Below are 18287 nucleotides of genomic sequence, written 5' to 3'. Positions count from 1 at the left end.
ATCAATCGGAGCTACAATGTTCTTATCACTATAATTAAACGAGTATTTGGTTACAGATTCGTGGAATGATTGGGATGCATCAAGATTGGTTCCTCTTCAATGCTATGATAACTACATTAGTTTTTGAGGAAATCATGAAGTAGACCTTTCATATGATAATAAATTTGAACATTGTAACTCAAAACTATAGCTTTCCTACTGGCTCTGCTGCTCTGCGTTCTTTTATTTATTTATTTATTCGTGGATACAATATTACAAATCATATAAAATAATATGATTGGGTAGGAACAACAAGCTTGGCCCAAAACTATTCCATTCCCAAATTTTGATAATGTTACATGTCCATAAAAATAGGTTATGTTTCTACAGTAACATTTAACATCAAGTCATGTCATGGTGATATTTTCTCGAGAACAAAGCTGAGTTTTATCGGAGAATTTCGCCTTTCCTGAGGCAGCTGATCACACTCACAAAACATTATGTCAATCCAGTAACAGAATTGATTTTGAAGTTACCTTTAATACCATCAATGGAGATTGTTTTTGAAACTCATGAAGATTCACCAATGCACATAGGAAATAATGGATAGGAGTGACTATAGAAAATAAAATGAGTTCATCATGATCTCATCTTCACTACAGGGATTAGGTTTATTAATTAACCTGTTCCGGTACCCATCTCTTTCTTGGCCTCCCCACATCTCTTTTTCCTGTAGTTCTATAGTTTTGTACTTCAAGGGGCATTTTTCCATGTGCCATTCTATCTTAAACTCATAAAATAAGTTTCGGAATATAAAAAATAATAAAATCCCTTTCGGTACCCATCTCTTTCTTGGCCTCCCCACATCTCTTTTCCCTGTAGTTCTATAGTTTTGTACCTCAAGGGGCATTCTTCCAGGTGCCATCCTATCTTAAACTCATAAAATAAGTTGAACATGGAGAATAATAAGTTCCTCAGAACCTCATTAGAATATATACCTATGATAGAGAAAACTGTGTCCAAAACTATTTTTTTCTCAAAACCTCCATAGTAATTCATCATTCTCCATTCCATTAAAGTCACATCAAAAACCAATTCATAAAATTCCTGTATAACATGGAAACGAACCATTTATCAATTATAACCATATCTTCCCAAGATAATTCTACATTTTTTTCCACAGTCAAATCTTAGCTCTCTTAATATCATTTCCAATTTCTCTCATACTATGAGTGTCACTCTATAATCCACACATTGGGAGATCTTCCAGGGATCAGACCAGAATCCTCACACAATTAACATATTAGTATTTCAAATCTCGGATTCCTATCTCAAATAATCCATATCTAAAGCACGGTATTTAGATGAAAACGGTAGGGGCCGCGAAATGTGTGCTCAGTGGCCAGCAAGCTAGATTGCGTCATCGCCACCAACCGAGGTTTTCAACACCTATTGGCAATTTATGAAACTTATTCGTTAAAAACAGATGATTGGATATAAAATGGCGTCAGCTACACCGGAAATTTAGCAAAAGCATGCGCGTGACACCTACCGTCTTCTTCTATATACCGTGATCTAAAGAACTCTGACTCTAATCGGATCTCCATCTTAATTCACATTTTAGAACAACTGCCAACGCGAACGCTCAGATCAGCATCCTAAAGGTGCGTACAGATATACGCGCCGCGAACATGAGAAATTCACTTCTAATCAATTGATGCTAAGCTTTTTATATCTGTATCTTACCGTTTCTGTAAAAATACAGATATAGTCAGCTGATTAAAAGTGAATTGCTCATGTTCGCGGCGCGTATATCTGTACGCACCTTTACACAATAACAATCTTAGTATCTAATATTTCGATTTCAATTTACAAACAACGCTCAAAGCTTGGAACAGCTTCCTCCACAATTTTCACTTCAAGATTCAACATTTCATTACAATTTAAATACATACGAGCAAAAATCCTCAGAGCACGGTTCTCGTACACTTTTCTCCATTTCCTCAACACCAGACTACAACAAAGCAAACACCAACTTTCAATTAAATGTGGGCAATGAGGATAGAACTCAGCGCCCTCTGTGGCGAAGTTTGTGTTGTGAGGTTTACTTGAGCAACCGAGCAAGGCTGCCTCACCGGGCCTCGGGGCTTATCGTTTGTGTGCTTGCTGGTGTTGAAACTCACGCGAATGAACAGCATGAGGTAAATAGATGGGTGGTGAAAGAGGTGGCCGTGAGGATAAGGTAGAAGAGTGAAAGTGTTAGAAGGAGTATGGTGAGGAGCTTGAATATAGGTAGAAGAGGGCGAGAAGAAGGGAGAGAGTATGGTTTAGGAGAAGGACGAGGAAGAGCTGATAAAGAGTGAGGAAGGGGTAGGAGGAGAAGGATATCGAGAAGAAGAGGTCAGAGAAGGAGGAAAATCAGAAGGAGCAGAATGAGAAGAAGAGGGAGGATGAGATGAGAAGAAATTCAAGAAAATGAATTCTGGAGGTGGATGAGGTGGATGGGTGGTTGGTGTTGAAGGTTGGAAAGAGGTGGGAGAGAAGTATATGGAGGGGAAGGAGAAGAGGAAAGAGATAGAGAAGAAGGTGGAGAAGGAGGAGAAGGAAAAGAATGAGATGTAGGAGAAGAATGCTGAGAAGTGGAAGAAGAAGGAGGAGGAAAACTGTGTGATTCATAAGAAGAAGGAGGAGAAGGAGGAGGAGGAGGTGGAGGAGAAAAGGGAGGAGTTCGATGAGAAGGGGAAGAATGAAAAGGATGAGGAAAAGTATGAGTTGGAGGGGAAGGTGGAGAAGGTGGTAAGGGGGAGAAGGGAGAGGAGGAGGTGGAGGAGGTGGAGAAGGAGGAAAAGAAGGACAATAAGAAGGAGGAAGATAAGGAGTCAGAAGAAGGGGAAACTAAGGAGAGGAAAAATTCAAGCAAATGAATTTCTGAAGTTGGATATGGTGACTGGGTGGTGAATGATGAGTTGAAGTTGAAAGAGGTTGAAAAACGTTGAGAGAGGAGTAGAAGACCAAGGATAAGAAGAGAGAGAAGGAGGAGGAGAAGGAGAAGTATGAGAGGAAGGAGAAGAAGGAGAAGAGGAAGGAGAAGAAGGAGAAGTGGAAGGAGAAGTGGGAAAAGAAGAAGATTGAGGAAAAGGATAAGAATTAGGAGAAGGAGGAGGTGAAGCAGAAGATGTAGAAAGAGAAGAAGAGGGAGAAAAAGTATAAAAAGTAAAAGGACAAAGAGTGAGAGGAAAAGAAGGAGAAGGAGATGAGAGATAAGATGGTGTGAGAGAAATGACATGGGGAAGAATGTGTCAGTAGAATAAGAGAGAAAGAGTTGTTTGAGGAGACGTATTTGGAAGAGGAGGTGGAGAAAGAGGAAATGAATTGGAAGGCAACACCGCAGATTGATGAATTTGGTTCAAAAACGCTGAGGAAAGATCAGAAAAGTGAAAAGGAATATGAGGATATGAGGTTCATAGATGAGGAAAAAGGGGAATCGAAGTAAAGAGCGAGAAAGAGGGGGAATGGGATAGAAGAAGTCAGAGGATGAGATCATGGAATGAGAGACATTCCTAGAATTTTAAAATATTGGTCCAAATCACACAGAAAAAAAGATGAGAAGACTTGAATAAACATGAGCTGGGATGACAATAAGTTGGATCCAAGAGAAGTGGTAGAATCCAAGGTGATTTGGAGAAGAAGGAGAAAAGGGAAAAATGCGGGAGAGGAGAAGGAAAATTGGGAGGAGGAGACTTAGAGGAGAAGGTTATGAAGTCAGAAACAGTGGAAATGAAAGGATTTTGTAAAACTACACAACTTGGTGAGGAGGTGGTGAATAAACAGGTGGAAAAGGAGTAGGAGGAGGATTGAGGTGGAGTATGAAAGAGTGAATTTGAGGAGGAGAGAAGAAGGTTATGACGTCAACCAACAACCCTGCAAATGAAAGCAGGAACCATCCAACAACACACAACATCATTGTTGGTTTAATTCCATTTTCACAGAGAAACCAGTGGCGCTGTGTGAGACAAGCTTCCTTCCTGCGACGCCTTCTTGGATGTCCGACTGTTATTGGAAGCGTCGCGACGCCCGGGGCGTCCTGCTTTGCGGTTGTCACAACAAGGCGTCAGCCTAGCGTGAAGGCGTCGGTGATAACGCCTTGGGGGCGTCGCTTTGATCTCCGCTCTGATCATGTTAAACAGCCGCACCATGAATCCCACCTCTGACACCAACTTGTTTTCAATTGATGTTGCTCACTCACGCTCTCTCAATCTCTCCCTATCATTCTCTTTCTCTCTATATTTGTCTCTCTCTTGCTCAATCTCTCTTACTTTCTTTCTCCCTCTCTCTTTTTTGGTAGAGAGCTAGTGGGGAGGATATTTTTAATATTCTTTCCGAAGCTCCGCCAATTTATGTAGATGCATAACAATTTAATTATTATCTATAGTTATTATTTATTACAAATTACTTTTTCATATCATATACAGTTCAATAATTATTTTCTTAGTCTATATTATGTAAATTCATCTATAATTTTGATGTATTGTAAGCTATTGTATATTATAAGTGTATAAGCCAGTATATATTGTAATCTACATAAATAAAGTACTCAATCAATCAATCTGTTCATATCTCTCTCTATATTTGTCTCTCCCTTGCCCAACATCTCTCACTCTCTTCCTCGCTATCCCTCACTCTCTCACACAATCACACTCTCACTATCTCTCCTTCTCTCTCTGTCCATCTCTCTTTCTCTCCATTTATCTCTCTCTATATTTGTCTCTCCCCTGCTCAACCTCTATCACTCTCTTTCTCGCTATCCCTCACTCTCTCACACAAACACACTCTTACTATCTTCCCTTCTCTCTCTGTCCATCTTTCTTTCTCTCCATTTATCTCTCTCTCTATATTTGTCTCTCCCCTGCTCAACCTCTATCACTCTCTTCCTCGCTATCCCTCACTCTCTCACACAAACACACTCTTACTATCTTTCCTTCTCTCTCTGTCCATCTCTCTTCCTCTCTATTTATCTCTCTATATTTGTCTCTCCCTTGCTCAACCTCTATCACTCCCTTCCTCGCTATCCCTCACTATCTCACACAAACACACTCTTACTATCTTTCCTTCTCTCTCTGTCCATCTCTCTTTCTCTCCATTTATCTCTCTCTATATTTGTCTCTCCCTTGCTCAACCTCTATCACTCTCTTCCTCGCTATCCCTCACTCTCTCACACAAACACACTCTTACTATATTTCCTTCTCTCACAAACCTCCCTCTAACATAACATATACAGAACAGAGAGTAGTGGGTGAATCTCTTCACAGAGTAAACTAATACAAAGTGCTATAGCATTATACACACTACTAAACCGCAATCTCGGTTCGAACCATGGTTTACACTGATTTGCTTGTCTTGGAGCAAATGATGAGCCTCAGGCAGGGATTAGATGTGTGATGGTGGTTTGTGTTTGATACTAGATTGTGCTGGATTAAATTGTACAGATTGCATATTGGATACGGTACCCTCGGAGGCTATATTGTGGTTGAGAAGGTGGATGTTAAAACAAATGTTGTTCGTGATAGGTAGACCTTGATCTACTGGACTGTGTCACATGTACTGATTCCTAGTGTATACGTGTAATGCAGATTGAAGAATAGGCTGTGATTTGGACTATATGAGAATTATTCAAATTAGTATGGATATGTGAGAAGTTTGATGGAATCCTGAAAAATATGTTATTTTTCATGGTATTCTGTTGACATTGATGGTTTGGTAGAGCCACATGAGCCGCTTATTCTTGTCATGTATAAGAATAAATATTATATACTCGTATATATATAATAATAATATATAAATTATTATTATCATATATTAATAAAATTATTAAATTATTTTTCTGTGTATTTATATTTTGCTCATAAAGTACTTGGATTATTGATAAAATTCAACATCCATGAATCATATTGGGATCAATCATACTGTAGATCAACAGAATTGTCTCATTTATACTGCTGTTATAAGATTAGAAAATGTATTTCTTATTTTTAGAACTCGTGGCTGGAGCTCAAGGCTTCTTTCTTCAGTCACGCCAAAAACTATTGTATTTTGTATTTTAATATGGGGAAGAATAAATGAGTTGAGATTTGATTTATACGAGTTGGAAGTATTTTACCATTTTTTAAAAATCTGTATGAATCTGCATATTCCATAGTTCTACCCACTTCTCTGTAGAATCCACTTCAGTGGATTGTTTGGAGTGGATTTATTCCTGATCGATAATACCATACAGAATAATTTGTAACTTAATAATTGATCTATCGACAAGTTTTAATCAACTAGCAAACAAGTACTCTACTTCTCACAACTTTCATTTCCAGCCACTTATCTTCGTATATCAGCGATTCTCTCACTGGCTTCATTTTTTCAAGAATCAAGATTGATTCAGAGACTTTCAATATTTGGTTGTTCATAGGGAAGAATGTATAACATTTTCATTTGCAAATTTCTTCAAATTATACATTTCATGAACTTGAACGAGTATTCCAAACTATCTACTTCTGACAACACAAAGTTGAGTTTCAAAACTCATGCACAGGGAAATGAACAACAATAGTCTCTCAAATCAAGTAACAGACTACTTAAATAAGACTACTAAATTTAGTAGTCGAGTTATTTAGTAGTCATTTATTTAATTAGTAGTCATTAGTATAATTTAGTAGTCATTAGTATAATTAGTAGTCATTAGTATAATTTAGTAGTCATTTATTTACTTAAGAGACTACTTAAATTAGTAGTCATTAGTATAATTTAGTAGTCATTAGTATAATTAGTAGTCATTAGTATAATTTAGTAGTCATTTATTTACTTAACAGACTACTTAAATTTCATGAAACTTGAACGAGTATTCCAAACTATCTACTTCTGACAACACAACTGTTGAGTTTCAAAACTCATGCACAGGGAAATGAACAACAATAGTCTCTCAAATCAAGTAACAGACTACTTAAATAACGATATATTTCTCTTTCTTCATAGAAAATTCATACACAGGGAAATAAACAACTTAAGTCTCTCAAATCGAGCAACAGAGTACTACGTATAATAGGTATATATATATATATATATATATATATATATATATATATATATATATTATATATATATATATAGAGAGAGAGAGATATTATCTCATTTGAGATATTCACATTGATATATTTTCGTTGTCATATCGAGATATTTTTAGCGAACTATTTCCCTTTCTATAATATCGAGATGTTTCCCTTCCTACGTCATGATATTATAGCGGGTTCCATTGATTTAGCATCCCTTAAGAATAACATTAATACTTTCCATATAATCAATGCTCACAGTTCGAATCCCCACTCTAATGGCCAAGTTGATTGAAGCAAAAAGGTAAGCAAGTGGCAGCCACAAGCCATCGGGGTGGTTTAGATTGAGAGTGGTCTCAAGAAGGGTTTAAGGGTTCACGAGCAGAAGAGGCGGCTACTGTTTCGGATCAGCTTCTAGTCAAGGGTGGTTTCTTGATGGTTGACGAGTTTAAGGGGTTTACAGGGTGGCGGTGAGAGGGAGTTCTGCTTCACCACGCTTCACAGTTCCCCAAAAGAACAGAAACAAAAGAGGGCAGTTAACGCGGCACCCCTAACAATGACCTCTGAATTCTGTGCGATTTAAGTACTTCAACACTTTTCCACCTCCTCTTCCTTCTTCTTCTTCTCCTCCTCCTCATCCTCCTCCTTCGACACCTCCTTCTTCTTTCTTCTTCTCCTCCTCCTACTCCTCCTCCTCATCCTCCTCCTTCGACACCTCCTTCTTCTTCTTCTCTTCTTCTTCTTCTTCTTCTTCTTCTTCTTCTTCTTCTTCTTCTCCTCCTCCTCCTCCTCCTCCTTCTTCTTCTTCTTCTTCTTCTTCTTCTTCTTCTTCTTCTTCTTCTTCTTCTTCTTCTTCTTCTTCTTCTTCTCTTCTTCTTCTTCTTCTTCTTCTTCTTCGTATTTCTCTCCTCCTCCTTATGATACTTTGTTTGACAGTGATTTTCAAACCCTTTCCCCTCTTCAGGGGCAAAACACGAGTGGGTGAGATGGCATCATTGATCCGTGTGTCAAAATGAGTGCTGTGTTGCGATTTTCGTCGCCTCATGTCGAGCGCGTTTCTGCATCGGTGCGACTTTTGTTTGAAGCCATCGACTGGACTAAGAACGCATTCAATTACTTGCAGGATTGTCGTTGATCAAGAGTATCAAGAGTTATAATCTTTTACTTGTATAATATCTGTACGTTCGAGCCCCAATAAAATGTATCCCAAGGGACTACGAGTCTACTAGCAAAATTTGGGAGAAATTACTCTTAGTCCTGTTTCACAGTCAGATTTAACAAAATTTCATTTTAAACTGAAGTCTCGTTCAAGCTACCTGATTAAATCGAGTTCGAGCATTGACTGTGCAAACGGGACTTTACGTGATATTGCTTCAGGATTTAAACTGAATGAACGAGCTCAGATCACAACTCATTAACTAAGCAGAAATCTACTGTAGTGCAACCAAAACTATAATATTCAAGAGACATAATGTTGTATTATGTTTTGTGAATTTATTTATTTATTATTATTTCATCCACTGACCTCCTACAAAAGGGGTATTTGGACTTGTCAATGTCGTAAGTCAATAAAATACAGAACATAAATACATAAATGATAAGTCAATATATTTTTTTCTCTCCTAACCCTATCTCGACGCTCGTAGTTTAGAACATAAATAGGTACATGAAAAGTCAATACATTTTTTTTCTATTCTCTCTAAACCCCATTTCGACGCTCGTAGTTCTCTCCGAACTCTTCATTTGAGTACGCGCATATGGACAGCAGCTCCTTCTTTAATTGATCTCTGAATTTTGTACCAGTCATTTCTTTTATATGAGCTGGCAATAAATTATACAACCGAATACCAGAACTCCTAACACCTCGCTCATACATGGTTGTCTGGTGTGTGTCGTCTCTTAGGTTGTTCCTATATCTTGTTGGGTATTGATGGAATGTTCCGCCTGTATTAAATTCATGTAGATTTTTCTTAATGAAGCAGATTGTTTCGAAAATATATAGGCTTGGGAAAGGGAGAATTTGAAGTTTTTTGAAAAGGGGGCGACAACTTGTTCGAATTGATTCTCCCATCATCACTCTCAATGCCCACTTCTGCATTCTGAACACCTCAACTACGTAACTTGAATTTCCCCAAAAAATAATGCCGTAGGTCAGGTGTGAGTGAAACAGTGCGAAATAAACACTTCTAAGAGCCCTGGAGTCCAATATAGCCTTCAAATTTCTCAGTACGAAAATTGCTGAGTTCAGTTTGTTTTTGAGGTATTCTTGGTGAGGTCTCCAAGAAAGGTCAGAGTCAATCACCACTCCAAGAACGTTTATATCATTCACGGATTCTATTTTATAGTCTCTGATACTTAAATTATTTTCTCTGGTAGTTCGTAATGGAATTTCTTCAGTTTTGTTGGTATTTAACAACAGCATGTTAGCAGATAGCCATTTAGAATAAAAAGCTATTTGATTTTGTGAATAATAATTATTTTGAATTCCACTTATTCTCCCCACTTTCTCATTCTATATCATAAGCAATTAATTGCAGGTTTTGAGAATGAGCGAAATCAATTTCAAAATCTATACTCGAGTCATTATGAACGAGAGACGACTTTCAGTAATTTAGTTTAATATTAATGGAGATTATAATTATTATTTAACGAAAATCCTGAATAAATGCTGCAAATCACCCCGAAGACCTCTGCTACTGCAGACATTGACAACAGGGTTAACAGCTAGATGGAAATTCGATGAGAACTACTATCCAAAAATTAGTTGCCAGCCCGGGAATCGAACCCGGTACCTCCCAATTGTCAGTCAGGAATGCTTGCCCTTACACCAAACTGACAATCTCTGGATAGCAGCGCTCATTTTATATGAAGCCACAGGCCAACCAGTTACAGATGGAATCTGTTCCCATCTGTTAATGGAAATTGTATCTGTTATTATTTTGACTGTAGTATAGTCTACCACTTGCGGGCTGAATCATAGTTCGATACTCTTCTGATACCTAATCAATCATTTGAAACCATCTTTTAACCTTATAATCCAAGCATAATTTTGTAAAATGAGAAAGATGAAGTGGGTGACAACAGGATAGAACCATAACTGCTCCACACAAATCTATAAAGAGTTCCATTCCATTCATCTATTTATTCTCTCCGCAAGAAAGCACAAATCAGGAGAGAAAAAATAAGGATACCTTGTACTATTCCTCTCCCAAATTACGATAAAGATAAGTGAAGTCCAAAATAAGGTTATGTCTTTCAGGTTTTCACTTTACCAAGATTTTCAGTCCAACTATGCGTTAACTATATTTAGTTAACTATGAATTATCATTGAAATTACTCAGTCAATCATGATTCCAGAAAAAATAATACCATAAAGAGATACTGGAAGAGATATTTTAATTCGCTGATGATAATACCTCATCATATAGTAATTTTGGACATAGAGTATAGTTAGTCTACGGCAGGGATTGGATACTGAGTAAGACGAATCAGAACCAATTATCTTAGATTATAAAAAAAGGAAATTCGTATTGCTTTTGTTGGTGGGGAGTCCCTTGCGGGAAGATCCCACCGCCTGAATATATAATTTGAGCCGTCAATGGGCCTTACGACTGTCATACTTCATCTTAGATTATTATTTATGGAATTGATTTCAATTTCTATTGGAAGATCTAGTTTAAGAATGTATCTAGAAATTACTACTCATGTAACCCATCTAACCCCCCCTTATTAAGTTTAGTTAGAATCTACAGTAATCGATTCTGTGTTGTAGAAGTAGGAGTTAGTGAGTGTGATGATGGAAGACGCTCAAAGCATGTAAGGCGTCAGCGTGAAGAGCCCTGGGATCTTGTCAGGGAGGAAGCGAGTGGTGGGGGAAGTGGAAACCACAGCGCAATCTGGTAGCGAAACGGGGCACTTCCTGCGCAGGGGAAACCCGGGTTTATGGGGGGCAGCGGGAAGGAAGGAAGGGGTAAGGGGTGAGTTTCCTGCGCCCACGCAAGAAAACCCATCAGCGAGGAAGCGCCCTTCTAATCAGTCAATTTGCCCGATGGAAATCTAGTTTCCCTAAACCCTTCCAACAGCTACCGTCTCCTCCTCAACTCATACCCCTCCTTAACTCACCTCATTTCTCCTCCCACACCTCACCTCAACCCACTGCTCCTCATTCCTCCTCACCTTGATCCCTTCCAATCTTTACCTTGCTAATATCAATCAACCAACGCGCATGCTTCTCTAAGGAAGGTTAGCTGTTCTGTATGGATACTGTCAAGTAATATGCCTCTGCCGTCTAAATTTCAAAAGTTGGCTCGATCTTCAGTTTCAGTAAAACATAATTTATTCTTGTAAGGCAGTGGATGGACAGCATTGTGTGTATCATGCTCATACTCTTTCCATTGGTATAAAGATTGTCCATTTTGCATTTTTACTTCAATAAATATCATATTTTGTAAATGGGTCCATGATTTAGAATAACCCTGTATAATATATAATTGTATGGATATTACTCTATGGATTGTATGGATAGTAATGGCAGGTATTGATACAGTTCAGAAAAACTTTTTTTTGGGTTGAATTCCGAAACGTTAATGTTGCTTAGAGTCTACTGAGACTGGCTTAATAAGTTGGAGATTGGATGATCATATGCATTGATATCAGTTTTGGTTACGTTTTCTGATAAACCAGTCGTCATATTATCATGTTGATGGGTATAGTTCGAGAAATAGAGATAGCTGAGGGAGAGAGAGTGGGAATGGAAGAAATAGAAAACTGACAAGAGTGATAGAGAAGGAGAAATCAGAACCATGACAGGAGAAGGAGAGGGAATTTGTAGCTCACAGCAAAACAAAATGGAATCGAACACTGTTATTTCAACCATGATAAATTCCATAAAAACTTCATTCAAAATCAACTTGAATTTTAACCTTCATTATACATACAAATCACCGAATACGTGGAGATTGAAGGACGAAGGAAGACTCTTGGTTTGCTCATGAACATGAGTGTTTTTGTAGAGGGAGATTTGCTCATTCAATATCCTGAAGGAAGAAACTTTAGTGTTTATAAAAAAGTAGAAAACAAGAAAGAATTTAATGAAGCATGAGCTAATAATAATAACATGCTTATTATCATATTTATTTAGCTATACAAAAACTAAATCCGATAAATCGTTTCTTTCCCGTATTATCTTAAAACGTTTTCGTTCTGTAATGAGCTTCCTGGAGGGTTACCTCTTGTAATGATCTCCACGTTGTTTGAGGTTAACCTCCGCCCGGGAGCAGGAAGGTCAATACAAAAAAAGAGTTGAATGAGTCCGGAGTAATCAGTCTGGGAGGTGGTTATTCTCTCCTTTCGACTCGATTACACCGTCTTCATAGAACTCAATAAAAATATATAAAGATAATATCCAATCACAGATGATGGAATGTGGTGTAACGTGGCGTTTGCGAATATATCAATGAGATCAACACTTCCAGAAGAATATTGTGATACTCCATACTCAAACAGATCATAAATCACGAAAAATTGTGTATTTTGAAAAGATTCTTGGTCAGGTTTCCACACATACACCAGACAGACAGGAGACAGACGACATTCAAATGGTAGACAGACAGTACACGTCGTACTTGTGACACCAAGATTGACAGAAACAGCCGTCTCAATGTCACAGAGCGTCGTTCAGGGACATGGATAGCAATCACCCTATTTTTTCGTCAAAGCGTGACATGTAGCAAATAATATCGGAGCGTGTTTTGCAAAGATTGAGAGAGGGGAGACGTGAATAAACAGAGAGGAAAAACTGAGATAAGTATTGGAAAAGTGATGACGTTAAGTCATGATAATAATAAAGTGGTTGGGATGGGAGTACTTCGAAAGGGGATAATTTTCGAGTTAATTCAAGTTGTTGTAGGGGTGTAAAAAATATGGAAGTGTGAGAGAGGGTTGGTAATATGAAAGTTGGGTTGTGCGAGTGAAACAGAAGCTTGAGCTTCTCAGTGTGAGAGGGATGGACAAATCTAAGTTACCAAGAGAGAGAGGGGAGTGAAAATCTAAGTGAGTGGAAAGGAGAGGGAAGAATAGATTAGTGAACAGACCTCGGTTGGAAAGAGAGGGTAGATTTTAGTAAGTGTCAATCAGCCACGTGACCTGTCAAGAACAAGATGGTTTCAAGTTGTCCATGCGTGAAACTTTGATCGCTAACAATTCACATGGAGTATAATTTTTTATAACTCATACCACTATGATTCTCTACAGATTGACACCCTTTAGGGACAGTCAACTAGTTTCGTTCAGTTCATTATGTTGGGGTCACTTTAAAAACCGAACTATATAATGTAGTAGGCTATAATTGAAGCATTTTTAGTGGTTGACGAAGTTTTCTTAGTGATAGTCTTGTTTGGTAAAATTTTTTGTTGTGATATCCTAATTTATTGTGAAACTCCACTTATCTCGGGCTCAGATTTTTACTTTCCTTGCCCTATTACCATAGGTAAGGAAAGTATTGCTTTCCGGAAAAAATTAAGGTACCCCAATTTCTATACGCTTCAAGGTCCCCTGAGTCCAAAAAAGTGGTTATTGGGTATTGGTCAGTATATATATATATATATGTGTGTGTGTGTGTGTGTGTTGTGTGTGTGTGTGTGTGTGTGTGTGTGGTGTGTGTGTGTGTGTGTGGTGTGTGTGTGTGTGTGGTATGAGTGTATGTGCGTCTGTGTACAGGATATCTCATCTCCCAATAAACGGAATGACTCTTGAAATTTGGAACTTAAGGTCCTTTGACTATGAGGATCCGACACCAACAATTCCGATCATATGCAATTCAAGATGGCGGCTAAAATGAAAAATATGTTGTCAAAAATTTTTGCGATTTTCTCAAAAACGGCTTCAACGATTTTGATTAAATTCATACCTAGGATAGTGATTGATAAGCTCTATAAACTGCCATAAGTCCCATATCTGTGGAAATTCCAGGAGCTCCGCCCCATCTATGCAAAGTTTGATTTTTGACTCCCAATAATTCAGATACAGTTCAAACAGAAAAAATCAAGTGGAAAGATTCCGCATGAAAATCTCTACAATTAGAGTTCAGTAACATTTTCACCTAAAATTGAAAATAAACTCGAAATTCGAGAAAATGTGATTATTCAATTGCAAACTGTTGGCAACTGTTGATTCTATTGAATCATTCACTATGAAGAGATAGAAGACCTTATGTGTCTCCAGCGTTATAGTCCTGTCACCAACTGGCTCAGATCTTAGAATAGTAGACTTGAGATGCGCGAGAACACTAGCGTTAGGTGATCAAATTTCATAACTGCAAGGGAAGTTGTGTGAGTGCGCCACACCAGATTTTTCTGTAGTGGAATCTACTCTGAACTATCAAAATTCCTTAAGAATGACATTGATGCTAAAATCAACTAATAATGCTTACTTATCTCACTATCAGTCACCAGCAAACTTAGGGTCCTTGGAATAGTACAGCTCTCAATCTCTCGAAAAGCAATTTTCCGTGATCTTTTCCCTGGAGTGCGCCACACCAGATTTTTAGTGGTTGATGAAGTTTTCTTGTGATAGTCTTGTTTGGCAATATTCTGTTATGATATTATCCCAATTTATTGTGAAACTCCACTTAACTCGGGCTCAGATTTTTAATGAATTATCCATATAATTATGATATATAATTCAACCAATCAAATTCATTGAACAAGCATAAAGGCTACTACCACTAAATGATTCCACATCCAAATAGATGTCAGAACAAAATTACTTCCTCACAAATAACGGGTTTCTTCCTTATAATTATTTTTTTATTAATTATTCTAAAATGACTGTGATTGGTTGTTATCAGTGGCCTGAAACACCTACCTTTGGCAGTGAGAGACATTTGATGGAGTCACTATGCTCATGTTGTATTGGCTAAGCACGACTTGATTGCATTGCAAATCATAAAGGTGCGTACAGATTTACGCGCCGCGAATACAAGCAATTCAATTTTCATCAGCTGATTATATCTGTATTTGTACAGGAAACGGTAAGATACAGATATAAAAAGCTTGGCATTAACTGATTTAAAGTGAATTGCTCGTGTTCGCGGCGCGTATATCTGTACGCACCTTTAGATTCCAGTTCTTGAACACATAAATATGGTGATAGTTGATAAAGGTTTATAGCTGAATGAATATGTTAGCGAGATAAGCTGAGACCAGAGTTCAATATTCGTTTATGAATATGGCCCCGAGACAGTTGTTGGACTCTTCAACATACTAATATTATAAACTACTTATGATTTTATAAGAATACAAATGTAATACAATTAGGCTATTATCGTACTTTCAAAAAAATGACCACATCCACCCATGAAACAAATGGAAGATTTCCTTCTTTCGCTTTCTACTCAGAACAAATTATGTTGTTGTGGTTGAAGGAGATTTTAGACCACGGGCAGCAATATTGAACGAATCTAGGAATAGTGGTGGTAGGAGGGGGTCGGAAGGGTGGTTTGTCACGAGGAAGGAGAGGAATAGAGAGGGGGAAAAAGGGTTTTGGAAACGGGGAACGTTTCAGTTTCCGTGAGCAATAACCGAATGTAAATCTGTCGGAAACGAGCTGCTTGACATGAAAAGAAAGCTAAATTTATTCGGAGCGAGCCTTTACCACTTGCTCATCCACACGTGCATCTATTTTGTTTTCTACAAGTTTTTTCTACTGATTTTCGACTTCTACTCTCTTTCATGGACCGCTCAAAAACAGATCATCTATACTCTGAAAACATCAGCTAAGCCAACAGTTTCAACCATCGCATCGGCTAATTCCAATAGCTTGATCAATTTCTGGATTAATTCATACTCGTGAGCTCAACCAATACCTAAAATTACTTAGTAATAGTAGGTATTGGTTGAACTGCTATTGAGCTGTTCAATGCTTTAGTGCTGAATTGCTTCACATTACTTGTCAATCTATGACAATTAAATAATTAATGGCAAGTTAACTTGACAATAAATAAATGTTTATTTCCCAAAAAAAAACTAAAACTACAACATCAATTACACAAAATATTAGATAAATTACAATAATACATACAATAGTTAGTTACAAAAAAATTTTTATAATGTGTCCTCTACTTGTTTAGTTTTTTCTGTGTGGAAATTGACCTACTCCACTATGGCGTACCATGTTCTAGAGTAGATTTTGTTTGTTTTTTTTTTTGTTTGCGGATTAGTAATTAGTTAGTGTTTGGTAAGTCATTGGGTGGTTTGTTGAAAATATGAGCTATTGTTTGAAATAATGTTTTCTATGTTCTGTCTTCCTTTGCTCATCAACCAATTGTGTACTATTGTTTTGAACTTTCTAGGATGATAATTAATCTGTTTAAAGTTTGCAGGAAGTAGATTATATAATTTTGGTGCTGAATGATTGAAATGTCTCTGGTATAGTGCCTTCCTTGCAACACTGGTGATGAGAAGATTCCTGTATCTGGTGTTGTGATTGTGGTTTCTGGTTTGAAATGTTGTTGGGTTCTTGTGTAATCTGCATAGTATCTCCTTGTAGTAAAGCTGTCTTGGATCCATCACAATATGACAAGCATCTCATTATGAGGAATGTCTGAAAGTTTATTTTGAATGCTCTACAGTGCTTTTCAAGTGCATTTTGAAATGCAATGATAAGTTGCATATTGCCGGACTTTGAATTTTCTGCTTACATTCAAGGTATATTAGGAAAGTGGGACCTACCTCTTGTAGAGTAGACCTTATATTCGAAGAAACTGATGTTAAGAGTTCATTTAGAGCGAGAATGCAACAATTTCGCATCATAGAACAATTGAATTTTTTTTTTCTGCTGAACATGAGGACCATTTATGAGCATCACATGGGCTGTAGGCTTGATGTTGTTGAGAGTTCAGTGGACCTACAGTAGGCTATTAAAAATTTGGGTTTAGAACCATCGGGATTTTCCAACACAAGCAATTTTTCATCTCAGAAATTGTGTTTGGCTCTTAAAGTGGTCACCCTTACAACAGGAGTAGCAGGCGAATGAAGCTTGCCTTGTTTCATTCTCATTGATAGATAATCAACGCGACACGAAAAAAAAACTTGTTCCAACTTGAAGATGGTTTTTAAGATTCATTGTATTCGTCAAGCAGTGAAGTCTTGCTCAATTTGATGTTCAGATAACTATAAAGAAGATCCAGCTACGTCATAGTTGTAAACTCTGTATTGTTCAAATAATCCCATAGAATTTCTTGATGGAGAATTATGATTTTAGAACTACATTTGTGTGATATATTCATTGGGTATGCGTGAATGAAGGAGAAGTTACTAATAATATCGACAATAGCCTTCAAAAATTGTTATTTTCATATAGTGAACACCGGTATGCGAAATTAACGATTTTCCGCAGTCATTACCCCTGGTACTATAGATTGAGAATCTATATGCAAATTTCAAGTTAATCAGTCCAATAGTTGAGACGTGATGATGCGTCATTCGTGAATTCCCTATCCCGTACGTGTATAAGCCAATTGTTTCCTTCGCGTCTCATTCGAATCTCCATAATCAATAATAATATTCCTTAAATTTTTGAGTAAGGTATTTGATTGAAGCACTTATGGAGTTGAAGATTCCAAGTGAATACAAATATCAAGCTTGAGAGAACTATTAAGTTAGAAATATAAAAAGTTGAGGGATCTTTTGAAAGTAAATTTGAACTGACCTTGTGTTTGTCCAGGTGTGTGAGCGCTCCATGATCCTTTGTAAGAGGTATCTGAAAGCAAAAAAAATACATGAATAATTTGATTAGCTTATCAGGCACGGCCCTAGGGACTTTGCCGCCCTGGGCGAGATCGGCAACTGCCGCCCCCCCCCAAGTATCACGTCTTTAATTGTTAATCCCGGGTTCCAGCCCTCCTTGAGCGATCGCCTAACGCCGGTTACACATTAGGCGGTTTCTGCCGGGGCAGTAATTTCGCCGTCGCCGCCGTTCGAGCAGTAGTCAATGGATTTGAATGGAAGCTTACACACTGGGCGGCAGAAACGCCGCGCGGTTATATTGCCGTTGGCGGCAGCTGTGCAGCCGTCCACTGCCACTGCGGCTGGCGGTGTTTTTGCCGCTCTTGTCTAAGCAGTGACGTACGTGACCGAATGGGCGTTAACACATTTGGCGGTTGTCTACCGTCGCCGCTGATCAGTCGTCTTTCCAGTTGCTCCAAGTCAGAGGTCT

The 18287-nt window shown here is 37.9% G+C and overlaps 1 protein-coding gene across 5 annotated transcripts in view; it reads right to left on the bottom strand.

The window, feature by feature from the left end:
• The window catches only part of LOC111052504 (transcriptional regulator ERG homolog), a 183518-nt gene that overhangs the window by 68819 nt on the left and 96412 nt on the right, over positions 1 to 18287 (bottom strand). The window contains exon 2 of one of the 5 annotated variants that reach the window (XM_039431594.1): positions 17781 to 17831. The exons of the other annotated variants lie outside the window; for them this stretch is intronic. Within the exon in view, the coding sequence (XP_039287528.1) occupies positions 17781 to 17831 (51 nt within the window). The remainder of the gene's footprint in view (positions 1 to 17780; positions 17832 to 18287) is intronic. 5 annotated transcript variants of the gene reach the window in all.

The sequence above is a fragment of the Nilaparvata lugens genome, chromosome 6, assembly GCF_014356525.2.
Source record: "Nilaparvata lugens isolate BPH chromosome 6, ASM1435652v1, whole genome shotgun sequence".
NCBI classification, from domain to species: Eukaryota; Metazoa; Arthropoda; class Insecta; order Hemiptera; family Delphacidae; genus Nilaparvata; species Nilaparvata lugens.
Note: the sequence above shows the minus strand (reverse complement) of the source record. Positions and strands in the feature narration are given on the sequence as shown.